Below are 20,550 nucleotides of genomic sequence, written 5' to 3'. Positions count from 1 at the left end.
TAGCAAATAGAATAAGAACAAATCTAACAAACCCAACAAAAAATAACACCAAATCTCAACAAACCCAAGTCTCCAATTTGCTAACTAAATACCAAACAAACATCGAAAGAAGAAGAAAATGGGTCTGCATCTGGAAGGTGGATCTCTGCCTCTGGTCAGGGTCTAGCTCTGGCTCTGATGTGGCGTTAGCGTGAAGATGGGTCCTTTCCATAAACCATCGGCATGAAGATGGGTATGCCTCTGGCTCTTGTTTGGGTTTATTGTGGCTTTGCCTCCGGTGTGGCAAGGGTGTGAGGGTGATCAGTGACGCTGAGCAGGTAGGACACAGCTATTGGCATCGATGAAAGCCAGCGTAGGTGGAAGGGAGATGGCCTTTCGGTCACATGTGGAAGGGCTACAAAATTGGTTCTATTGAATTAACTCAATAGAACTAAAAAACTGATTTTTTTTTTTAAAATGATAATCCAAACCGGATCAATCAACAGAAAAATTGAATAAAAAAATTGAATTAAATTGGCTCGAATTTTTAATTATAAACGTTGTATGCTCACTCCCATTACCTTGCCCTATGTTCGGCTTTGGCTGTTGTATGGCTGTCCCCAAGTTTCTTCTGGGTTCATCATTCTTGCAATGGTTAAATTTTAGTTGTTCTGATCTCTCATGGTCAGTTGATTTTCATAGTATTATTGGTAGGTAACCATTTCTACATCTCTATGACGCTTAAGCTATTCCTGTTTCTCATCAGCCAGGATATGAGTGATATTAATGATGGTAGTCTCACTTAGAAAACGTCTGAGATTTAGATTTACTTTTTCAAACTACTAGAAAAAGCAGTTGGAGTTATTATAATTAGAATATGTTAACTTTAATTTAAAAATAATTTTTAATTAATATATTTAAAATTGTATAATTTTTTCAATAGTATGTTTAAAAGAATGAAATGTCTTGTTTTAAAATGAAATCAAATTCGTGTACATCTCAATTTGGGGGAGTTCCCTTCTTTTAGACTCCAAAGTGAAGTTGATGTACAAATTGAATTTTGGACTTTGAAATTCACATACCTAAATTAAATGATGCTTTTGTTTTGTCGTTTGAGTCAACTTCCCATATTAGGTTAAGTAACAGTTTTTTAGGTAAAATTTAATATTTTGCTTCTAATTAAAATATTATTTCTTTTATTTATATTAATGTTTAAAGGTTGAGAAAATAATTTATTAAACATTATCTCTTCTAACTTCTAAAGGTTGAGGATAAAAAAATAATACAATTATATTACAATTAACTGTTAATCTAATAATTATTTTTACTTTAAATCATTATAAAAACACTTAATCACAAACCGCTAGCAATTAATAAAATATTTGCCAATGACAGTTAATATTGCAAAACAAATCCTTAAGTTTTTAATTATCAGTTTAAGATGTTCAATAAATTCAATATATATATATATATATATATATATATATATTTAAAATTAATGGTTAACATTGACAAGTTTAAAACTTTAATATGTTGAGATTTAAAAAAAAATTAATAATATTGAAATTGTTTTAAAAATATGAGACTTTTAATTAAAATTAAATGACTAAAAAATTATAGTTAATTACTTCAAGTATAATAATTTAAATTTATAATAAAGCATCAAATGCTTTTTTGTAAGGTACTGAGTATTAAAAATTAAAATCTTCTTTTAAAAAGATTCTCGAGTGAGTGTATGCCATATTAAAATTAAATTTTCTCTTTAGATAATTTGAAGAGTGTATTTTTCCATAACAATTTTGTAAATTTATAATAACTTTTATAAAAATTTAAACATACAATTGAATCATAATTATAAAAAAAATAAAAGTTAAAAGTTTTTAATTTATTATTTTTATATAGGATAATATTAAAAATCATGAACTTTGAGATTTTTAACAAAAATACCTGAATTTTGAATTTTTAACAATTATACCTTGACATCTATTGTTAATTTTAACGGTGAAAATGTTAAAAAAACCCTAAACTTTACATTTTAACAATTATATCTTAAACTATTTTTTTAACAAATATACTATGAATTTTGAAATTTACTATAATTGAATCTCACCATTAGTTATCCTATTAAATACTAATAGAGGTGCCACTTCTAATCCCCCAAATTAAAACTAATTTACAATAAAATAGACTATAATTAATGAATTAATAGGTGCTATTTTAAAGCCGCTAAGGTGGGTCTAGTTAAGTTGTTGAGAAAAAATGTTGATAGGGAGTATGGTTGAGCCTTCATAAAGATAGAGTTGGGTTAGGTAAAGAAGAGCATCACAGAGAAGATGACTTGTCGAGATAATGAATTGGAGAAAGTGGTGTCAATTTTGGTGTAAATAAATTTTTTATTTTTTTATTTTACTGTAAATTAAGTTTAATTAGCATTAATTTAAGGATTAGAAGAGCTTACTAACATGTCTGTTAATATTAAAAGAGACAACTAATGATAAGTTTATTTGTATTGAAGTTCAAAATTTAGGGTATATTTATTAAAAAAATAATTTGTGGTATAATTATTAAAAAAGGTAAAATTTAGAAATTTTTTGAGATTTTTTATATTGACATGACAATATTCATTATTTTTAACGATGGAGTAGACGACGTAATATAATTATTAAAAAGTTCAAAATTTAGAGATTTTTATTAAATAGAATTATTAAAAATCTCAAAGTTGTGGATATTTTTGTAAATTATTCTTTTTCATATTACTGTATTGAAAATTAAAATTTTATTGCTTCTCATTGATAGCTAATAATTAATCATAATCGCCAAATCAAATGACACTTATTTGTAATTTCGGAGGTTTAGAGTTATATATATATATATATATATATATATATATATATATATATATATATATATATATATATATATGCTAAGTTTGTAACACCCTCACTGTAGCAATTTCTTACATTCTACTGTTGCTCTGGTGACCTAATATCAGTCCGAGCAAGTCAAAATGTCTAAAACTACACTTCGGTGATAGTGAACAGATATATAATGATGAAATAAATAAAAAGAAAATACAAGAAAAATTAAAGAAAAATAAAAGAGAGAAAATGAAACAAGGTTAAATGAGCAGGTGCCCTAGTGATGGGTAACCCAGTGGGAAGTTGCGGTACTCGCAACTAGGAGCCCTAGACCCAGGGAAAAATTCATAAAATAATTTTTGGGACTCCAGAGAAGAGTCATTGAGGTTTCTATGATGTTAGAATGCCAAGAAAATGTTTAGAAAAATTTTTCAATCGGTACAGATAATTTTGGTCTGTTAAGCCAAACGAAGGGCATTTTGATCATTTCGTCTACAGAGATGATTTTTGGCCGACTTGTCCAGTTAAGTAAATAATTATTATGGCACAAAATGTGAATAAATATTGCTAAAAAGTAAATTGAAAATGAGTAGAGAAGAAAAGAAGAGGAAATGATATAAAAGGCTAATTATAACATCATTATGATGTCATTGAACAAATCCCACCAACCATATTTAACTAACACCTAAATTAACTAATAAAAAGGGGATAAAGGATACAATAAAAATTAAAAAAAGTCATCAGCCTTCTCCCTCGTCAACTAGCCGAAACCTCTCCTCCATACTCAAACCTCCATTAAAGCTCACCAAGCTTCATAACTCACCAAATCTCACCTTGAAACCACTACCTAGTTTCACAAAAATTTGAACTTGCAACTTGAACATCCTCTAGGCAGCCAAAAGAGGAAGGAAAAAATAAGTTTGGTTAGCTTGAAATTCAGCTCCAACAAGGTTAGTGTCTAACTCTTACCATTGTTGGTTTAGTTCATGTTTAATGGCATGAATTGTGTAGGAATTATAAGAAAATAAAATAAACATATGTGTGTGTGCACCCTAAAAATTTCTAAAGCTAGGGTTGGTTAGGGTTAGGTGATTTTGCTTGATAGCAAAGTGGTGATGAGCAGCCCTTGGTATTAAATGAGTGATTGAACATAGTTGTGTAAGTGAAATGCAAAGATTTTGCATGTATGAACATGAAAAATTGGACATTTGAACACCATTAAGGTTTGCTCATGCAATGGTATGTTAACCTTGTAATGGTCAATTAGTGACCATTTGAATGTGTGTGAGGAAGAATTGAAGTGAGTAAGGATGTTGGAGTTGAAATTTGGTGTGTTGCCCTTGGTGACCTGTAGGACTAAGTGTGAGTCTAGTAGGTTTAGGTAGCCATAAATGGAGTTGTATAGGTTTAATTGGTGTAAGGCCAATTAGACATGAAACTAGACACATAATGGTACAACTTTGGTGAAGAAACCCTACCCAGAAAACCAAACCAATTTGACCAAAAAATTAACCTAATCAGAGTGACTTACATTCTGACTGGGAAAAATGACCAAATGAACAGTGTCTATTCATTTGGTCATAACTCAGTGTAAAAAGGTCCAATTGACTTAAAATTTTACCAGTATAAAGCTGAGACATAGATCTACAACTTTCATGAAGAAACCAGACCCAAATTTTGATCATAACAAGTTCAAAAATTGACCTACAATCAGTGTACAAAACACGAGATTTGGTTCGCCAGAAAATGGAAAGTTTGCAATCCGGCCAGTTATAGTGTTTAGGCAATAACTTGAGCTACAAAACTCCAAATGGAGTGATTCAAAAAAATAAATGTAACTAGATACAATAAGGAATAACTTTTATGAAGACAACTTTGCCAAATTCCTATTGTACAAATGACCAATGGAACAGTAAACATAATGCTTGAAATCTGAAAATTTGAATAACTAACACTAAGCTTAGAAATGGTATTGGCAACCAATACCAATAACTTTAGAATGCAAAATGTGGTATGTTGGGAGTAGTAGAACCAATTTACCTATTGTCTATGCAAAAGTTAACATTTTAATTGACTAATGAAATGAATAGTAACACCTAAACTTAAATTTCAAGAATTGTAAAATTTAAAAGTGTAACATGCCCTAGTACACCTAGTAAGATTGGTTTGGATAGGTTGGCATGCCAATAGGGTTCAATTAGCAGTACTACATATGACATTATGCCATTCTGTGATTTCATGGCTTTTAGCCATTCTGACATTGTGTTGATACTTGGCCTTGTGCCTAATGTTATTACAGCTTATTAGCTGTTCTATTGCACACCGGGAGATACATATGTGACCGATGGTGTGACGGCCCGAGGTACTTGATACCCAGTGCCAGTTTACTCGTTTATCTAGTCCAGTCATCCGGTATAGGTTACTTGAGCAACCAAAAATGAAAGTGGATAAATTTAATGAAATTATGAATATAACAAGTACAAAATAAATAAGACTATAAATAATTATCAAAAAATTGTATGTATAAGACATCAAAACATCACTGCATATTTATTTTCTGTTATTTCTTTTTATTCTATTATTGGCACCACTAAGGATTATTGCTTAGCGCGTTGCTTTTTGCCACGCGTAGGCTTTGGAGAGACCGATAGAGAGCCCAGTAGATCACAGACTGGGTGAGACCATCTACAACTTTGCATAGTATCCGTGTCACCTCACCGTCTTCAGTGCATTGGTAGGACACTAAGTTTCATTTTGGTATTTTGTAATTAACTTTTATTTTCTCATGTGTAATTGAGACTTATATAATGTATTTTGGTATTAATGTAAATAGTAAAAATTGTGTTTATGAATGAAAAATTGAGTATTTATTTATGACTTGTATATAAATATCATGAGAAATGAATGAATGAGAAATGGAAATATTGTTGAAAAATATTGAGACTTTTTTGATAAAATGGAGTTTGGGAATGATTGAAAACATATTGAAAGTGTTTTTCACAAGCTCCGAAGAACTGTTTTCTCCATTTTTAGCCGGTACTCTACCGGATTTTCTATAAAATTTGCAACCTCAAATAATTTTATGATTTTAATAAATGACTTAAATGAATTATACTTTACTTCATAACTATGAAAGAAATAAATTAGGAAGAATAAAAATGATTGAAAAAAGGGCGCTCACATCAATCAGGTGACATATCTTACTCGACTATACTGTAGACGGGTAAGGGGTGTCACATTTAGTGGTATCAGAGCTGGTTTCGATCCAGGGACCTGTGGGTTATGGGCCCACCACGTAACCACTAGAGGAATTGTCCGCTTTGGCCATAAGCCTCACGGTTTTGTCCCATAGGTGGAATGGAGAACTTTCAGAGGTCACCCATCCTAGATTTTCAGCGAGCACGCAACCTGGAATTCTTCCAACTCTCCAGGCCATTCCACCAAAAGGCGCCTTTAGTGATTAGTTTTTCCATTTTATATATCATTACTTTTTGAACCCAAGACCATCTCCGTGCTTTGCCGATGTGGGATTAAAAGGTCCCTTACGCAAATCCCACATCGGCAAACCACGGAGATGGTCTTGGGTTCAAAAAGTAATGATATATAAAATGGGAAAACTAATCACTAGAGGCGTCTTTTGGTGGAATGACCTGGAGAGTTAGAAGAACTCCAGGGTTAAGCGTGCTCGCTTGAGAGAAACCCTAGGATGGGTGACCTCTTGGAAAGTTCTCCATTCCACCTATGGGACAAAACCGTGAGGTTTATGGCCAAAGCGGACAATTCTTCTAGTGGTTAGAGCCCGATCATTACAATTGGTATTAGAGCCGCTCGCGTGTCCTCTTGGGCAATGGTGGGACAAACATCAGCGAGGACGCTGAGTCCCGAAAGGGGGGGAGAAAGGTCCCTTAGGCAAATTCCACATCGGCAAAGCACGGAGATGGTCTTGGGTTCAAAAAGTAATGATATATAAAATGGGAGAACTAATTACTAGAGGCGCCTTTTGGTGGAATGGTCTGAAGAGTTGGAAGAACTCCAGGGTTAAGCGTGCTCGCTTGAGAGAAATCCTAGGATGGGTGACCTCCTGGGAAGTTCTTCGTTCCACCTATGGGACAAAACCGTGAGGCTTATGGCCAAAGCGAACAATATCATTACAAAGTCAACGGAAAAGCAAAAATATATTTAATCAAAATTAATTATTTAAATTATTATTTTTAAAAAATAATATTTATTTGTTTTATATTTTTATTTTATTTAATCTTTAATTCTTTATATTTTTAGGTGTTTATGTGAATTTCATTCGATTCATATATTTTGAAAAATATAAATATAATCCATTTATTTTTTAGGTCTTAAATTATTTAGAGTATGTTTAATTTAATTGTTAGACAAGTTTTTATTAATGTGTAAAATGATTAATATATAATTTATTTTATTATTAAAATAAATATATAAATATTAATTTATTATATTATATCATATATATATATATGATTTATTTTGTCACCAAAATTAATATGAAATTTTTTATTTATTATATTCATATGATTTATTTATTATAAAAATAAATAAATAAGAATTAAATAATTTTTTAAAATGTAGTTGTAAAATAAATTTTAAATTTTACACTAACAAACGTATTTTTTTCACAATAAACAAATATTTTATGTGTTATATCATTAATAAAAATAAAAAACATTTTAATAAAAATTAGAATATATTAAGATGATGTGATGTGATGAATGATATATTGTAAAATAAAAAAAAAAAAGAAAATATCAGTGTCAATATTAAAAATGTAAGAGTTAAGATTAGAATTAAGAATATCTTTGCCAAGTAATAGAAAAAGGTAAAATATTTGATTTAGCTTCTATATTTATCGATTAAGTCTAATTTAGTTTATTTTAATTTAAATTTAATTTAACTTAAAAATTAAAATTTATGAGTTAAATTTTTTAATTTAAATAAAAAATTAAAAAATTTAATTTCTTAATTTTAAGATTAATGTTTTTGATTTTTTGATTTAAGTCTAAAAAATAAGAAATTTAATTTATTAATTTTCTTTATTTTTAGGATAAATTAAGTTTAAATTAAAATTTTTAAATTAAATTAAATAAAAAATTAAAATAAATTAAATTAAACTTTTTTCAATAAATATATAAACTAAATTGAACTTTAAGTCAATATGAAAAAATTACAGGTATTTTATGAACATTAATTTTATAGAATTAATAAAAAATATAGTTGAAAGATACTATATCAATTATTAGATATTTTTTTAATAAGTTTATTAAATAAATTAATTTAACTATTTAAATATTCAATTGCTGCTGAATTAAATACTTATTTAATTTTTATAAAAAATATTTTTTATTTAAATATAATAATTAACAAATTAACAGAATATTTATTATGTAAGGATTGGTAAGTAAATGAAATAAAAAAATAAAAATTAATTAACTTATTTTTTAAAATAAGTTAATTAAATAATTAATTTAATTAAAATAGATAGATAAATTAAATAATAATTTTTTTTAAATAAAAAATGAAGGCAGCGTGTCAATGAGGACACGACCGTCAGTTGATGGGTACTTCTTTCGAACGCAGTTACGTAAGAGACAGCGCAAAAGATCCTCTTTCCACGTAAAAGCTTTAAAAGCCACAAACTAATATCTCCTATTCCACAATTTCTTTCTTTTCTCCTTTTATTTTTATTTTTATTTTTATTTTTTATACCTTATCGATTAATTAATTTTATTTAAAATTACTTTTCAATGAGGGATGTCATTTTAACACTTTTTTTAAAAATCATATTTAAATAACTTTAGAAAATTTATTTATTTATTTATTAAAAAAATTCTCTAATATTACATTGAGAATAATATTTTAATTTAGGATTACGTGCAAAAACTAATCTAAAATTAAAATAATTTCTTTCTTTTTAAAAATACTTATGGTTTTCAATATTTTGAAAATTCATTTAATAGAAATTAAATTAATAAAATATGATTTAATTATAAAAAATGTTAATTATGGGGTAAATAAATCTTACTTTTAACATTTAATTCATTATACTTTAATTTAACATTTAATTTATTATACTTTTAACTACCTATTAACATTTTTAATTTTAAATGAAACAATCTTCTAATTCTTTATAATTTTATTAAGAATTTGGAAGATGAAATTTTTATATTTAAAATATTTTTAGTTAACCCACACAAGCAAGCAAGCTAACAAAACAAGACAAAATCTCTCAAAAAAAGTCAATTTGAGGCCTACTTTTCACCAATCGCCACACAAGAGCACTGCGGGGGTGATACTACAAACCATACTTTCACTGGTGACTATAACTTTTCCTCACCTTACAATCCCTCGAAAAATCAGAACTAAGGATTATGTATATATGTATATATATTAATTCAAGACCCAATCCAACCTTTTCTCCAAGCAAATGGCGTTGTCTCTCTTCCCATTTCTACCTTGAGATTCCAATTGAAATCCCTAATTCCCAAAATCCTAACCCTAATATCACCTCACTTTCTTTATAATTTAAAGATTCTCTCGCTTTTGATTTTGGTATTGATTTGGTAGATGGCCCGTGGTGATTCAGCGACTTCACTAGCTCCTGGGTTCCGATTCCACCCAACTGATGAGGAACTTGTTCGCTACTACCTCAAACGGAAGGTTACTAATAAACCCTTCCGGTTCGATCCGATCGCTGTAGTCGACATCTACAAAACTGAGCCATGGGATCTCCCAGGTCCGATTGTGTTTCTAATATCTTGATTTTGCTATGTTCGTTTGTATATCGTTTACGTAACATGTATAATTGATGTTGTTTGAAAATTTTTGAATTTTCTTTTTCTTTTCTGTTTGGTAAATTGGTAATTTCGAGTTATTTTTGCTTATTTAATTCTGAATGTTCGATGAATAAATGCTTAGTTGAGTTGATGAATAAATGGTTTAGCTCTGCTAAACTTATGGCATTTATTGGTTTTGTAATTGTATTTCTCACCATCAATGGCAAAAGTACTTAAAATCTGAAATTAAAGAAGAGGTTATGGGGATTGTTTAAGCTTTCACTCTACTGGTTTTAGTAGTAATATATTTTTGAACATCTGGTTTCCATTCTTTTTTTTTTTTTCTTTACTTTTATGGATTTTAGGTAAATCAAAGTTGAAGAGCAGGGATTTAGAGTGGTACTTTTTTAGTATGCTGGATAAGAAGTATGGCAATGGTTCCAAGACAAACCGGGCCACAGAGAAGGGATACTGGAAGACAACTGGGAAGGACCGGCCTGTCCGCTGGAACTCACGAGCCGTGGGGATGAAGAAGACCCTTGTGTACCATCTTGGGCGGGCTCCACGTGGTGAGCGTACCAATTGGGTAATGCACGAGTATCGCCTTACTGATGAGGATTTGGAGAAAGCTGGAGTTGTTCAAGTGAGATCAAATACAAATTGTAAAATTCAGTTTTTTTTATGAACTTGTTCTTCAATATTGAAATTGTAATTGTATTTTATATCCTATTAACTTGTTTTTTTGGGGGGGAAGGATGCATTTGTGTTGTGTAGGATTTTCCAAAAGAGTGGAACAGGGCCAAAGAATGGAGAACAGTATGGGGCACCATTTGTTGAGGAAGAATGGGATGATGATGAAGTGGTGGTTGTATTACCTGGTGAGGAGATGGTGATGGCTGATGAAGTAATACTTGGTGAAGATGTACATGTGGAAACTAATGACCTTGAGCAGGTATATACTTTTGTGGATCCTAGCAATGAATAATGTGGTAGTGTTTTGTTCTAAACTAAATGAAAAGCAATATAGGAATGGTGATTTTGTGTCTAGGAAATTTGAAAAAAGCTATAAATTGAGGTTAACATGAGATTTACTTGTGGATTCATCTGCATCGAATATCAAATATGGATAGGTGCTTAGAATGCAGTAAGACCCCATTTTTGTTTTGAATTAGGATTTGCTATTAGAAACAAAAGGTTGTCTGTTTGGTTGCAATAATTTCTGGTCCTGGTTTTAGGAATGTCTTGTTACTGGCCAAAAGAAAAGGTTCTTTGATTGTTTGTTTTATTGATATGGTTTTTGATGGTGTGAAATCCATGGGAAAAACAGTAAACAAAGGTTTGCAGTTTCAATTGGCAAACCTGTTGAATTTAGTCATTAGATGTTATTTTTGTTAATTGAGGCATAAAAGGACAAGAAAATCAACTTTTTTTATTTTATTTTTTGAGATCAAGTGTTATTAAGGGTTTGAATGGTGGATTGATAGGATATTTTGTGAGAATGATGGCAGCTAAGAAAAGAATGAAATCTGATTCTACTGGATTGCTGTGAATAGTGACTTATTATCTTACAAATTTTGAATTCTTTATATGTGGGTTTGTGGCAGAATTTTGAGGGTGGAGTTGTGTCTGAAAATGCTGCCCTTTCTGTGAACTACTACCATGGAGAAACAAGCAACTATGTGGAGCACTCTGGAAACTTCAGTGGAGATGATCAAAAGCCTATAATTGACCAGGGGGAAACTCAGTATGGTTCTGATCTTCCAGATGACCAAAACTTATTCAGTTTACCTGGACAATATGAGATTGATACAAAATCAGTAAGACATGAATATATTGCTGAATCTAGTAACAGTGCTAATACTGCTGATGACAATTTCCTGCTTGATGAGCCATTCTTGGATGCCATTGACAATCCTTTATCCAGTGAAGGATTATTCCTGGAAGCTAATGATCTTTCAAATCCTGTGGAGCCAGACTCTACTGGAGATTCTACTGTTTTTGACATGGTTGACGAGTACCTCAATTTCTTTGATGCTAATGATGACAATCTGACTTTTGATCCTTCTGAACTTGGGTGCGAAAATGCTGTTTCCGATCAAGCTTCTCTACCTGAGAAGGTAAATGTAAATATTCACTTAAATATTTCACTACTTTGTACTTGTTGATTGGGTTTTGGACCGCACAGAGAATTAAATAATTGCCTTGCAATAGGATGTAAATGGAGGAACTGAGGAAGTGCCAACAGCAATCCAAAAACTATTAGCAACACACAGTAACACTGATGCATCCCCCTCAAAGCAACAAATGCCAGAGGCAACAAAGATTGACTCAGGTAATTTAGATCTTTGTGTGAACTTTCATTACTATTCCTCTAAAAGTTCTCATCTTTGTGGATGCAAGTGCAGGACAAAAATTATAAGATGTATTCTTTCGGCTCTTAGTTTAATTTTACCCTACTTTTGTTCATTTGATCCTATTCTTTTGTATGATTTTTTGTGGTGCAGATATGAACTATCCGTTCATGAAGCAGGCCAGTCACATGTTGGGCAGCATTCCTGCACCTTCTGCGTTTGCTTCTGAGTTCCCTATCAAGGATGCAGCTCTACAGTTAAATGCGGCCCAACCATCCAGCTCAATTCATGTTACTGCTCGTGTCATTAGAATAGAAAGCATTACTTTTAGTAGCAGTGGTACAGACTGGTCATTTAGCAAGAATGGGAATGTCAATGTCATCCTCTCTTTTGGCATGTTGCAAGACAATATTAGTACAACTCCAACCAATTTGGTGCCATTGGGGAGCTTATTCACAGGCAAGACATGGTCTCTGATGTCGCGGAGCTGGTTCTCCCTGATGTGCTTCTGGGTCCTAATTGTTTCAGTGAGCATTAAAATTGGAATCTGTGTTTGTAGCAAGTAACTTACATGGTCAATGAAGTTGCCTGGGAGACAATGAAAACTGTTCCCTCTTCTCTAGGTTGAATTTTCTTTGCGGATTGGTTAATCCTTAATCCCCATTATAGGTTTCTTAGGACAGCAAACTATTACAGATTCTTTATGTTAACTGGCAAACCTGATGGTGTGTTTTAACCTACATTGGTTCATTGTAATTTTACACGTTCAGTAATTGTAGGGTAAGAATTCTATCTACGAATATGTATAAACAGAATTTAACTGTTTGGTGCAGTATTATAGATAGTTTGTGATCAGCTAAGTTCTTGATTTTAACATGCAAGAATGGCACAATGAACACACAAAAATATCCTTTATTGGTTTAATTGTGGTAATTCCTTTGATGCTTTGAGTAAGGTGATTTTAAATTTTGTTGCAAGCTGAGAATATTGTTGTTTGATGTGGTGATTGAGAATATGAAGGTTTCGTGGGAAAGTGTGACTTTTAAGTTGGATTGAAGTTTCTCATGTTTTTGGGTTATTTCGGGAGATTATTAGGGTTAATTGGGCGTGAAAATAGTATATTAAAATTACATGGTAGAATCTAGAATGTGTGTAACAAATCATGAAGATTGCAAGAGACGATACAAGCAAATGAAGCAAAGATGTGGCAATAACTATGCAAATGATGATCATAATCTCAAAATTGATTACATGGCTTAAAATTGGCAAATTGCTACTACCAACTAAATGATTCTCCTATCTGCTTTCTAACCAAGTAGCTGTGGAAGAATTTTTTAACCAAATAGTTGCGTCAGAGTAATATTACGTTTCTCCAGGAAGCATTGTGTCTTCTGTGATCTGATCACAGAAACCTACACCCTGAAGAGAGCAAAACGGTTCTAAGTTATTTATCTTGGCAACTCAGTTTTAAGTTATTTCAACTCAAGCCAGGAGATGAGGATATGACATTCACCTCTCCAATAAGGTGAGCCACACAGCTCTTCTCAGCTAGCAACTTAGCTTCTGTCTGCAAAAGACTAACTCAGCTTCTGTCTGCAAAAGACATTACACACAAGCAGCAAATCTATGTTCAATTCTAGGCCATACATGGATCTAACTTGAAATTATGTGGAATTTGAGTCATTTCATGCGAAACTTCAGTGTCTATATTGGTGTCTACGATATATCAATCTTTCGACTCCATTTCACCAAGTCGAAATATTCAGTTTCTTCACAATAGAATTTAATACGACATTTGAAATAACTCTCTAAAATGCTATCAAATGGAGGGAATTATTTTACCATTTTCCATATGGTCCTCACTGGAATATTTGTTAAATAAGGATACATACCTAAGCTATTTTCTTTCGAAGGTAGTCGTCAAATATTACATCTTTGACGAGTTCATAATCACCATCTCCCTGCCAAATGGGAATTCTTTTTCAGAGTTGGCCCATGACATATACAAATGAATAAATAAAAAAGAGCTAAAAGAAAAAACTGTGATGAGAGAAAACTTACTTTTGATCTGCAAGGCATGCTGAAAACTAAATCCTCTCCAATGCCATAGGGATTCCCATTAGCATAAACCTGCATTTGCATGTAAGCTATGAGACTAAATAAAATATTATTTCCTACATAATAATAGAATTCCTAAATAATATAAACTTCCTAATTAATTAATAGAAACCTAAACTTCTTAAGTTTATAATGAAAATCAAATCAAAATAACTCCTTTTCCTTGATTGGTCCCCCACTTGAAGAAAACTCGATCTCGAGTTTTAGAGTGCTGAAGAACAAAAAATTGAATTTGGAGAACAAACAAACTTATCTTATTGGATGGGAGCAATAAGATCGAAATGAATAACTTCATACTTTGCTTCACATCCTTTGAAATATCTTAACATAGAAAATCAGTCCCAACTACAGTTGAAAAAGCTCTTCAATTCATCAAGAACAAAAGAATTAAATAAATTTTCAATTTTCATTATCTTCTCAACGTTATGTTTTTCTTCTTTCCCCAGGATCAAATCCTCAAAACCTTTTTTTGCTCCTCATCAGCTTCTTTCTCTAGAATAGGTACCTCAAAATTTTCCTACCCAATCTCATCATTTTGGATTTCAACTTGTGAACGATCAATAATCAAATCTTCAGATTCTTTAAGTTGCTCTTCTTGTGTTTCATGATGAATTTCTTGCCTTGCATCGTTACAAGTTGTAACCATATCTTCAAGTTAAGAGCTCTCGATATTGTTTTTAGCACTGCTTTCATCCTACTTGTAAAAGTTGTATGATGGTATAATATTCACAAAACAAGTCAGGAGGATAATGTAAAACACCACCATATGAATCCCTCAAATAACATAGATAATCTAATTGTATCTTGTAATTATTGATTTCAACTTGTAATTTTGAATTGTAGTCCACAAAATCTTACCAAAAAGAATATTTACAGCTCTTACCAGCCTTAAATATTCATTTCTGACCCAAACAGATGTCAAAAATTGGAACCAGGACATTAAAATTAGCAGAAAGGGTTCTACCAAAAATTGCCAACAGGTGACATGCATTAAAGTGGTAGGTGATGTGGGGCTTACATGCCAGTAAGCTGGAGGTTGACCAGGTGCTTACGGGCTTATAGTAATGACATGAGCTCGTTTGGGTTTAGGGGCTGACCTTGACTGTCCTGGACAGATCTTGCTATAGGGATGTCAGGCATGAGTTTCAACAATGGGGATGTGTCAATCGGCAGCTGGCGAGATGCTACAGAAGGTCCAGATGTTGAAATTTGTTGAATTCAAGTCAGGTTGAAGCTTGACCCTATCAGAACTTCGTCTCTAGGCAACGTCTGGCAGCTAGGCTTGCATCAGAGGAGTCACCTGGTGCCAAGCTGATGTTTAGTGATGGAGATGAAGCTGTCTGGTGAGTAGACAGTGGTGCTTAGTGAAGGACAGTGGGTGGACTTGTCACAATAGCAAGGCTCTATTTCATGAGAAACCCAGTGGACAAGGGAAAAAAAGAAGGCGAGGAAAACAAGAGAGGCTTGTAAGGGACAGTAGATCAAAATGCAACAAAAAATTCAAGAAAGTTTAAGGGAATTTTCCACAGACAACTAGAATGTTAGATACCTTACTTTGATACCAAATTGATGTTGAATCAACAGAACAAACGGGAAGAGAAACAAATTCTCAATTTTATTAATTCTCAAATCAATTGTCAATCATTGAAAATGTTGACCAAAATACCTAGAGGACATAGTGTTATGATGACATAGTGTTATGATGTAATTTGAATTTTGGATATGTTTTTCATGAGTCCAAATTATGACCCAACCCGAAAAAGCTACAGTGCAATTTGAATGAAATATTTTGTGAGGTATGTGGTATATCTAAAACTGACATCATAAACTGGTATACATAAGTGTGCATAAATCAGGTGTAAGTGAACTTACTCCAGAAGAAAACTAATCCCTCAGGAGTCGGCGTTATTAGAGACTTTATAGCATCAACAATGGACACAGCCATGGATGCAGCTGAAGACCGTCCCCATTTCTGAATAAGCAGACCACCTCTCTACAAATACAAGTTTAAACACCTTTATAACATTCTAAGTTGATTGCTATATAAAAGATGAACTTCTATTTGTGATGCATTTATGAATTTTACATTCTGAACCTTCAGTGAACTCTTCTTCTAACCATTTGTGATCTTTGATAACCTCTTTTACAGGTAAACCATTTATTCTAGCATTTAGAAAGTCAGGATCCTGTAGAAATTCATAAGAATTTTTTAGAGAAGTTCAGGAGAATTTAATCTACAGATACTCCTCCAACAGAATAGCATACCTGAGTGGTTGAGTGATTTCCCCATATGGTCATATTCATAGTTATTAAAGGCTCATATGCACTAAGGCACCAAGGGGTCCTGGAGCCTAGGCGCAAGGCGAAGGTGAAGGCGCACGCCTGAGCGAGATGAGGCGCAAATAAAATAAAATAAAATAAAATAAATATGAATATTCTATCAAACTTCAAATAACATAAAACTAAAAATAATAATAACAAATAAGCATTCAAGTACTAAATTATTAAAACTTTAATAGTCTTTTAATTTTTCATAACCAAAGTTAAGAAATTATAAAGTAACCATATCTTCTTCATCTTTTTTTACACTTTCATCTTCTTAATATTTATCTTCAAAATCAATATTTTCATCATTTCCCTCACCTTTAAGAACTAAAGGAGTATTAACTTTTTTTTTGAAAAAGATAATGAGCAGTAACGTTGAAAATGAAAATATGAGAGGTTTATAATCCTGAGTATGTTAATTTGATGAGATTTTAGTGACTAGTTATCACCAACGATACTAATTTTGAAAACTTCTAGATCAACAAATTTCGAGTTGGGCGATAGTGCTTTTTGTTAAAAAGGCGCGCCTTTCTAGCCTTGCGCCTGGAACAAGGCGCATGCCTAGGCGCATAAGGCGAGGGCTTGGTGAATGTTGCCTGCCTTTCTCCTGTAGAGGTGCTAGGACTGGAGCCTGGTAAGCCTGGAGCCTGAGGCACGCTTTTAATAACTATGGTCATATTTGACACTTTATCATAGAACACATCTGCTTTTAGGGCAAGCTAAACCAACAACTATCAAGTTAAAATATTTGGCTTCTTGTCACAACAGTATTTATTATGGTTCAATAAAAAGCAAAGTTGAAGAGATGTATTTACCTGGCATTATGCCCGGTTCTCATCCAACATAGTCAAAGCATGGAAATTCTTTGCTGGTATATTTGGAGCATTTTTCAAACAAATTAAAGCACTGCAAGAGGAGTTAAATCCTAATGAGGCCCATCAGAGGAACTACAAGCTAGGTATCAGGCAAAAACAATATGAAAAGTGACAATAAATGATAATCCTTACTTGGTGTTACAAACTTACAAGGGTTGCCCACTACGATCACCTTGACATTGCAAGATGCAACGGCATTACATTTTGAACCAAGACTATAATTCAGTAACAGACTCTAAAATGGGTAAAACGAGATAAAGAGATGTGAAAATGAATGTTACCTGCTCAGCAAAAATCTGCCCATTGATATCTAGTAAGTCCGCTCGTTCCATGCCAGGCCCTTGTGGCTTTGCTCCAATCAACAAAGCCCATTAAGCATCTTCAAACACTTCATGAGGATTTATTCCAATGCTCACCTCCCTCAACAAAGGATACAAGGAATCCTCAACTTCCATTGCAACTCCTGCACCCATAATGATTTCAAAGAGCATGGAGAAACCTGAGTTGTTACTCTGAAAAAAATATTAAACTTTCAACTTGAAGACAATGCATCATTGAATATATATATATATATATATATATATATATATTCTTATGGCAGGTAAGATGCTAAAATTTGCACATCATTAATCCAATTTCTTAAATACTAAGAAATTTCCACATTACAATGCAACAGAAAATACCATATGTAGATTTGTTGATAATGAAGTTTGTACAATGTTAGAAAATATAGGATAACAAAGTGAATAGAAAAAAAAAATACTCTAGTTGTAAATAAAGCTGAACGCAACCTGATCATGAACTAGAATTACACTTATTTTAATTATGGATAGGTTTCATAATCAGCTTAAATATTTATTTACTCTAATTATCTGTCTTCAGCTCCCCATGTAAAAGCTCCATCAGCAATTCTTGTTTATTTTGGGACAGCTACATTAGTATACTAGCTAAATCGCTGCTTGCCAATGGTAGTATTAAATCAATTAAATTCCAAGCATACACCTTCAAGAGCTTGAAATGATCTTTCAGATCCCAATAGTTTTAATGCAATTGGCTGATCTGGCCCAAAAACCTCGCCAGATGCAAGCTGAAAGAACAAAACAAGCTTAGCGATCAAAACAGATACAAATATTGCAGTTCGCATTGATAAATAACAATAATGTTGTTTTTACCATTCAAAAAAAGAATATTCTAATCCTTGAATGAAGTATAATGGCAATAACAACAGCTAGGATGTTTTCAAGATACATATAAATTAGGGGAAAAAAAAATACAATTTGAAGATCCTCAAAAAATAAAAATTAAGCTACTGCTACTGCTACTGCTGATGGTGCACATCTAGATGGTTTTGAACAATGAAGTTCCAGAAATGATACTATGATTTGCTCCATTCTAGCATGTCAGAACAAAAAAAAAAGGATGGGCATCAGGCATGTTCTGAATCAAATGTAACACATGTTTACTTTGAATTCCCAAGTTTTATGTTCACTTCAATCCTTTATTGTGGCTTATTTTTCTAGTTGTTGAGCAACTTATGCTATGCCATAATGTGTTTCTCCTGATGCAGATTTTTATTTTGTGCAGCCATAGGCAATCACCAGTCCACTAACAAGTTCTGAATCTTGATGCTTAAGAAAGGGGAAAAAAGGTACTATTAAAAGCTTTACTGAATAAGAAACAAGAAGACCTTACTTTAAAGAGTAGGTGATTAGATATCATCCCAGCAGCACCAGAAACTGCTACATTAATTAGTTTCTTCCATGATTTTGTCCCCTCTTCCTGTAAGCACATTGAAACTAAAAAAAAAAAAAATGATCTATCAGTCAAACAAAAAAAAAAAAAGAAATCAAACAGTAAAGAAAAAATGTGATAGTAGACATGATCTTTTAATACACTTGTTGATGTAATTCCAACAAATTGTCATTTATATATATATATGAGAAATAACAAATCAGAGAAACCTTTTAAGAAAATTCATCAAATGTTTTTGCAAGTTTTTTTTTTTCTTTTAAAGAAAAAAATTCAAGCCAATTAATCCCGATCGCCACACTAAGTAGGTCACTAAAAGTAGAGCCAAACTACTAAGGAAATTAGAAAATTGCCACTATATCAAACATCAGAAGTAAACAACATCCATTAAAGTAACCAATAAAATCTATAAAATTAAAGAAACACAGATGATGTCGATATTATAGAATAAAGGGTATAAAGCACATACAGCCCTGAGATCTTATGTCAGGCAGAAAACACCAAAGCAATCAGACTTGTCCTTGGGCTCTTGGTTCTGGACTGAAACTGGCGCTTGAACTTGACTGCAAAACAAAAAGTAATAAAAAGAAAAAGGTTAATTTGCTTATACATTTGCGAAGAATAGAATTCCATTAAAACAAGGGCTAAAAAAGCTTACTTTACAGAGCAAGTCATTGTAGTGCTTCGAGGTCGAAAGGCGCGGGGAAAGCGAAGAGAAAGATGGGTAAAAGAGAGTGAGAGCTGGGAAGAAGAGCGGAGATGAGTGGTGGTGTGGGTATATGCAGGTGCAGGGGATGTTAGCTCTGACACCGCCATGGCAGCAGATACAACTTCTCAGTGCTCACCCGAGAGAGAGACAAAGATTCCTTATAATTACCAAGATCTGAGGCAGAGAAAGAAAGGGCAGCAAAACAGAAGGTGAAGGTCTTCTGGTTAATAAAGAAGTAAACATAGGAGAGAAGTGTGGGAGGGAGAAATGTAGAGGGGAGAGGGCTTTTTTGAAATGACGGTATTTTAAGGCTGTACATTATGACGCGTGTCAATTTTATATGATCCAAGCATCTTTCTTTTCTCCTTCGGTGATTGAATTTTAACTATGCTTAAAGTTATATAATTAAAATATTGCAAACGTTCAACTTAAAAATATAATATAAAATTTTTTTAATTTTTAAATTTTACGTATTATAATTTGTCTAACTTCTAATCATAAGTTTTTTAGTTAGACGTTGACCTGAACAATTTCAGCATATAGCTTAGTCATCATTTCTCTTTTCTCTCTCAAATTATATGTAAATTAAATCCTTCTACTTTCTATAGAGAAAATAATTTTTCATGTATAGAAAGAATAATTTTACACTTTGTATAAGAAAGAAAGAAAAATACTGACTAAGCGCTACGTTGGATCATTTCGTCAAGATCCAACGGAAAATCGATAATTGAAAGTTAGAGAGATTTTACTGTGTAAAATTTAAAAGTTAATAAAGTTTTATGTTAC

General features: G+C 32.2%; 1 protein-coding gene, 1 long non-coding RNA gene and 1 pseudogene across 2 annotated transcripts; 1 reads left to right on the top strand and 2 right to left on the bottom strand.

Annotated features, from left to right (window-relative positions):
• Window positions 1-650, bottom strand: LOC110670765 (uncharacterized). Its single transcript, XR_002497948.2, has 2 exons — window positions 561-650; window positions 1-394 (listed from the first exon to the last, which is right to left on the bottom strand). It is a non-coding gene; the product is annotated as an uncharacterized LOC110670765 (long non-coding RNA).
• Window positions 651-9,149: 8,499 nt separating this feature from the next.
• Window positions 9,150-12,843, top strand: LOC131182399 (NAC domain-containing protein 78-like). Its single transcript, XM_058151947.1, has 6 exons — window positions 9,150-9,597; window positions 10,003-10,280; window positions 10,392-10,589; window positions 11,242-11,754; window positions 11,849-11,969; window positions 12,142-12,843. Exons 1-6 carry the CDS (start codon window positions 9,429-9,431, stop codon window positions 12,552-12,554), a joined length of 1,692 nt encoding a protein of 563 aa, XP_058007930.1. The 5' UTR covers window positions 9,150-9,428; the 3' UTR covers window positions 12,555-12,843.
• An 867-nt stretch (window positions 12,844-13,710) lies between these two features.
• On the bottom strand, window positions 13,711-20,049 carry LOC131182400 (malate dehydrogenase [NADP], chloroplastic-like; annotated as a pseudogene).
• Between the last annotated feature and the right edge of the window lie 501 nt (window positions 20,050-20,550).

This window comes from Hevea brasiliensis, chromosome 8, assembly GCF_030052815.1.
Source record: "Hevea brasiliensis isolate MT/VB/25A 57/8 chromosome 8, ASM3005281v1, whole genome shotgun sequence".
Classification (NCBI taxonomy): domain Eukaryota; kingdom Viridiplantae; phylum Streptophyta; class Magnoliopsida; order Malpighiales; family Euphorbiaceae; genus Hevea; species Hevea brasiliensis.
This window is presented reverse-complemented; position numbering and strand designations above follow the sequence as displayed.

Excerpts from the sequence above, each read along its gene's own strand:
- LOC131182399 (XM_058151947.1), top strand. The coding sequence starts at position 9,429 with ATGGCCCGTGGTGATTCAGCGACTTCACTAGCTCCTGGGTTCCGATTC. Across the intron at positions 11,755-11,848 it reads AAGCTTCTCTACCTGAGAAG|GATGTAAATGGAGGAACTGA; the intron begins GTAAATGTAAAT and ends GCCTTGCAATAG. Across the intron at positions 11,970-12,141 it reads GGCAACAAAGATTGACTCAG|ATATGAACTATCCGTTCATG; the intron begins GTAATTTAGATC and ends TTTGTGGTGCAG.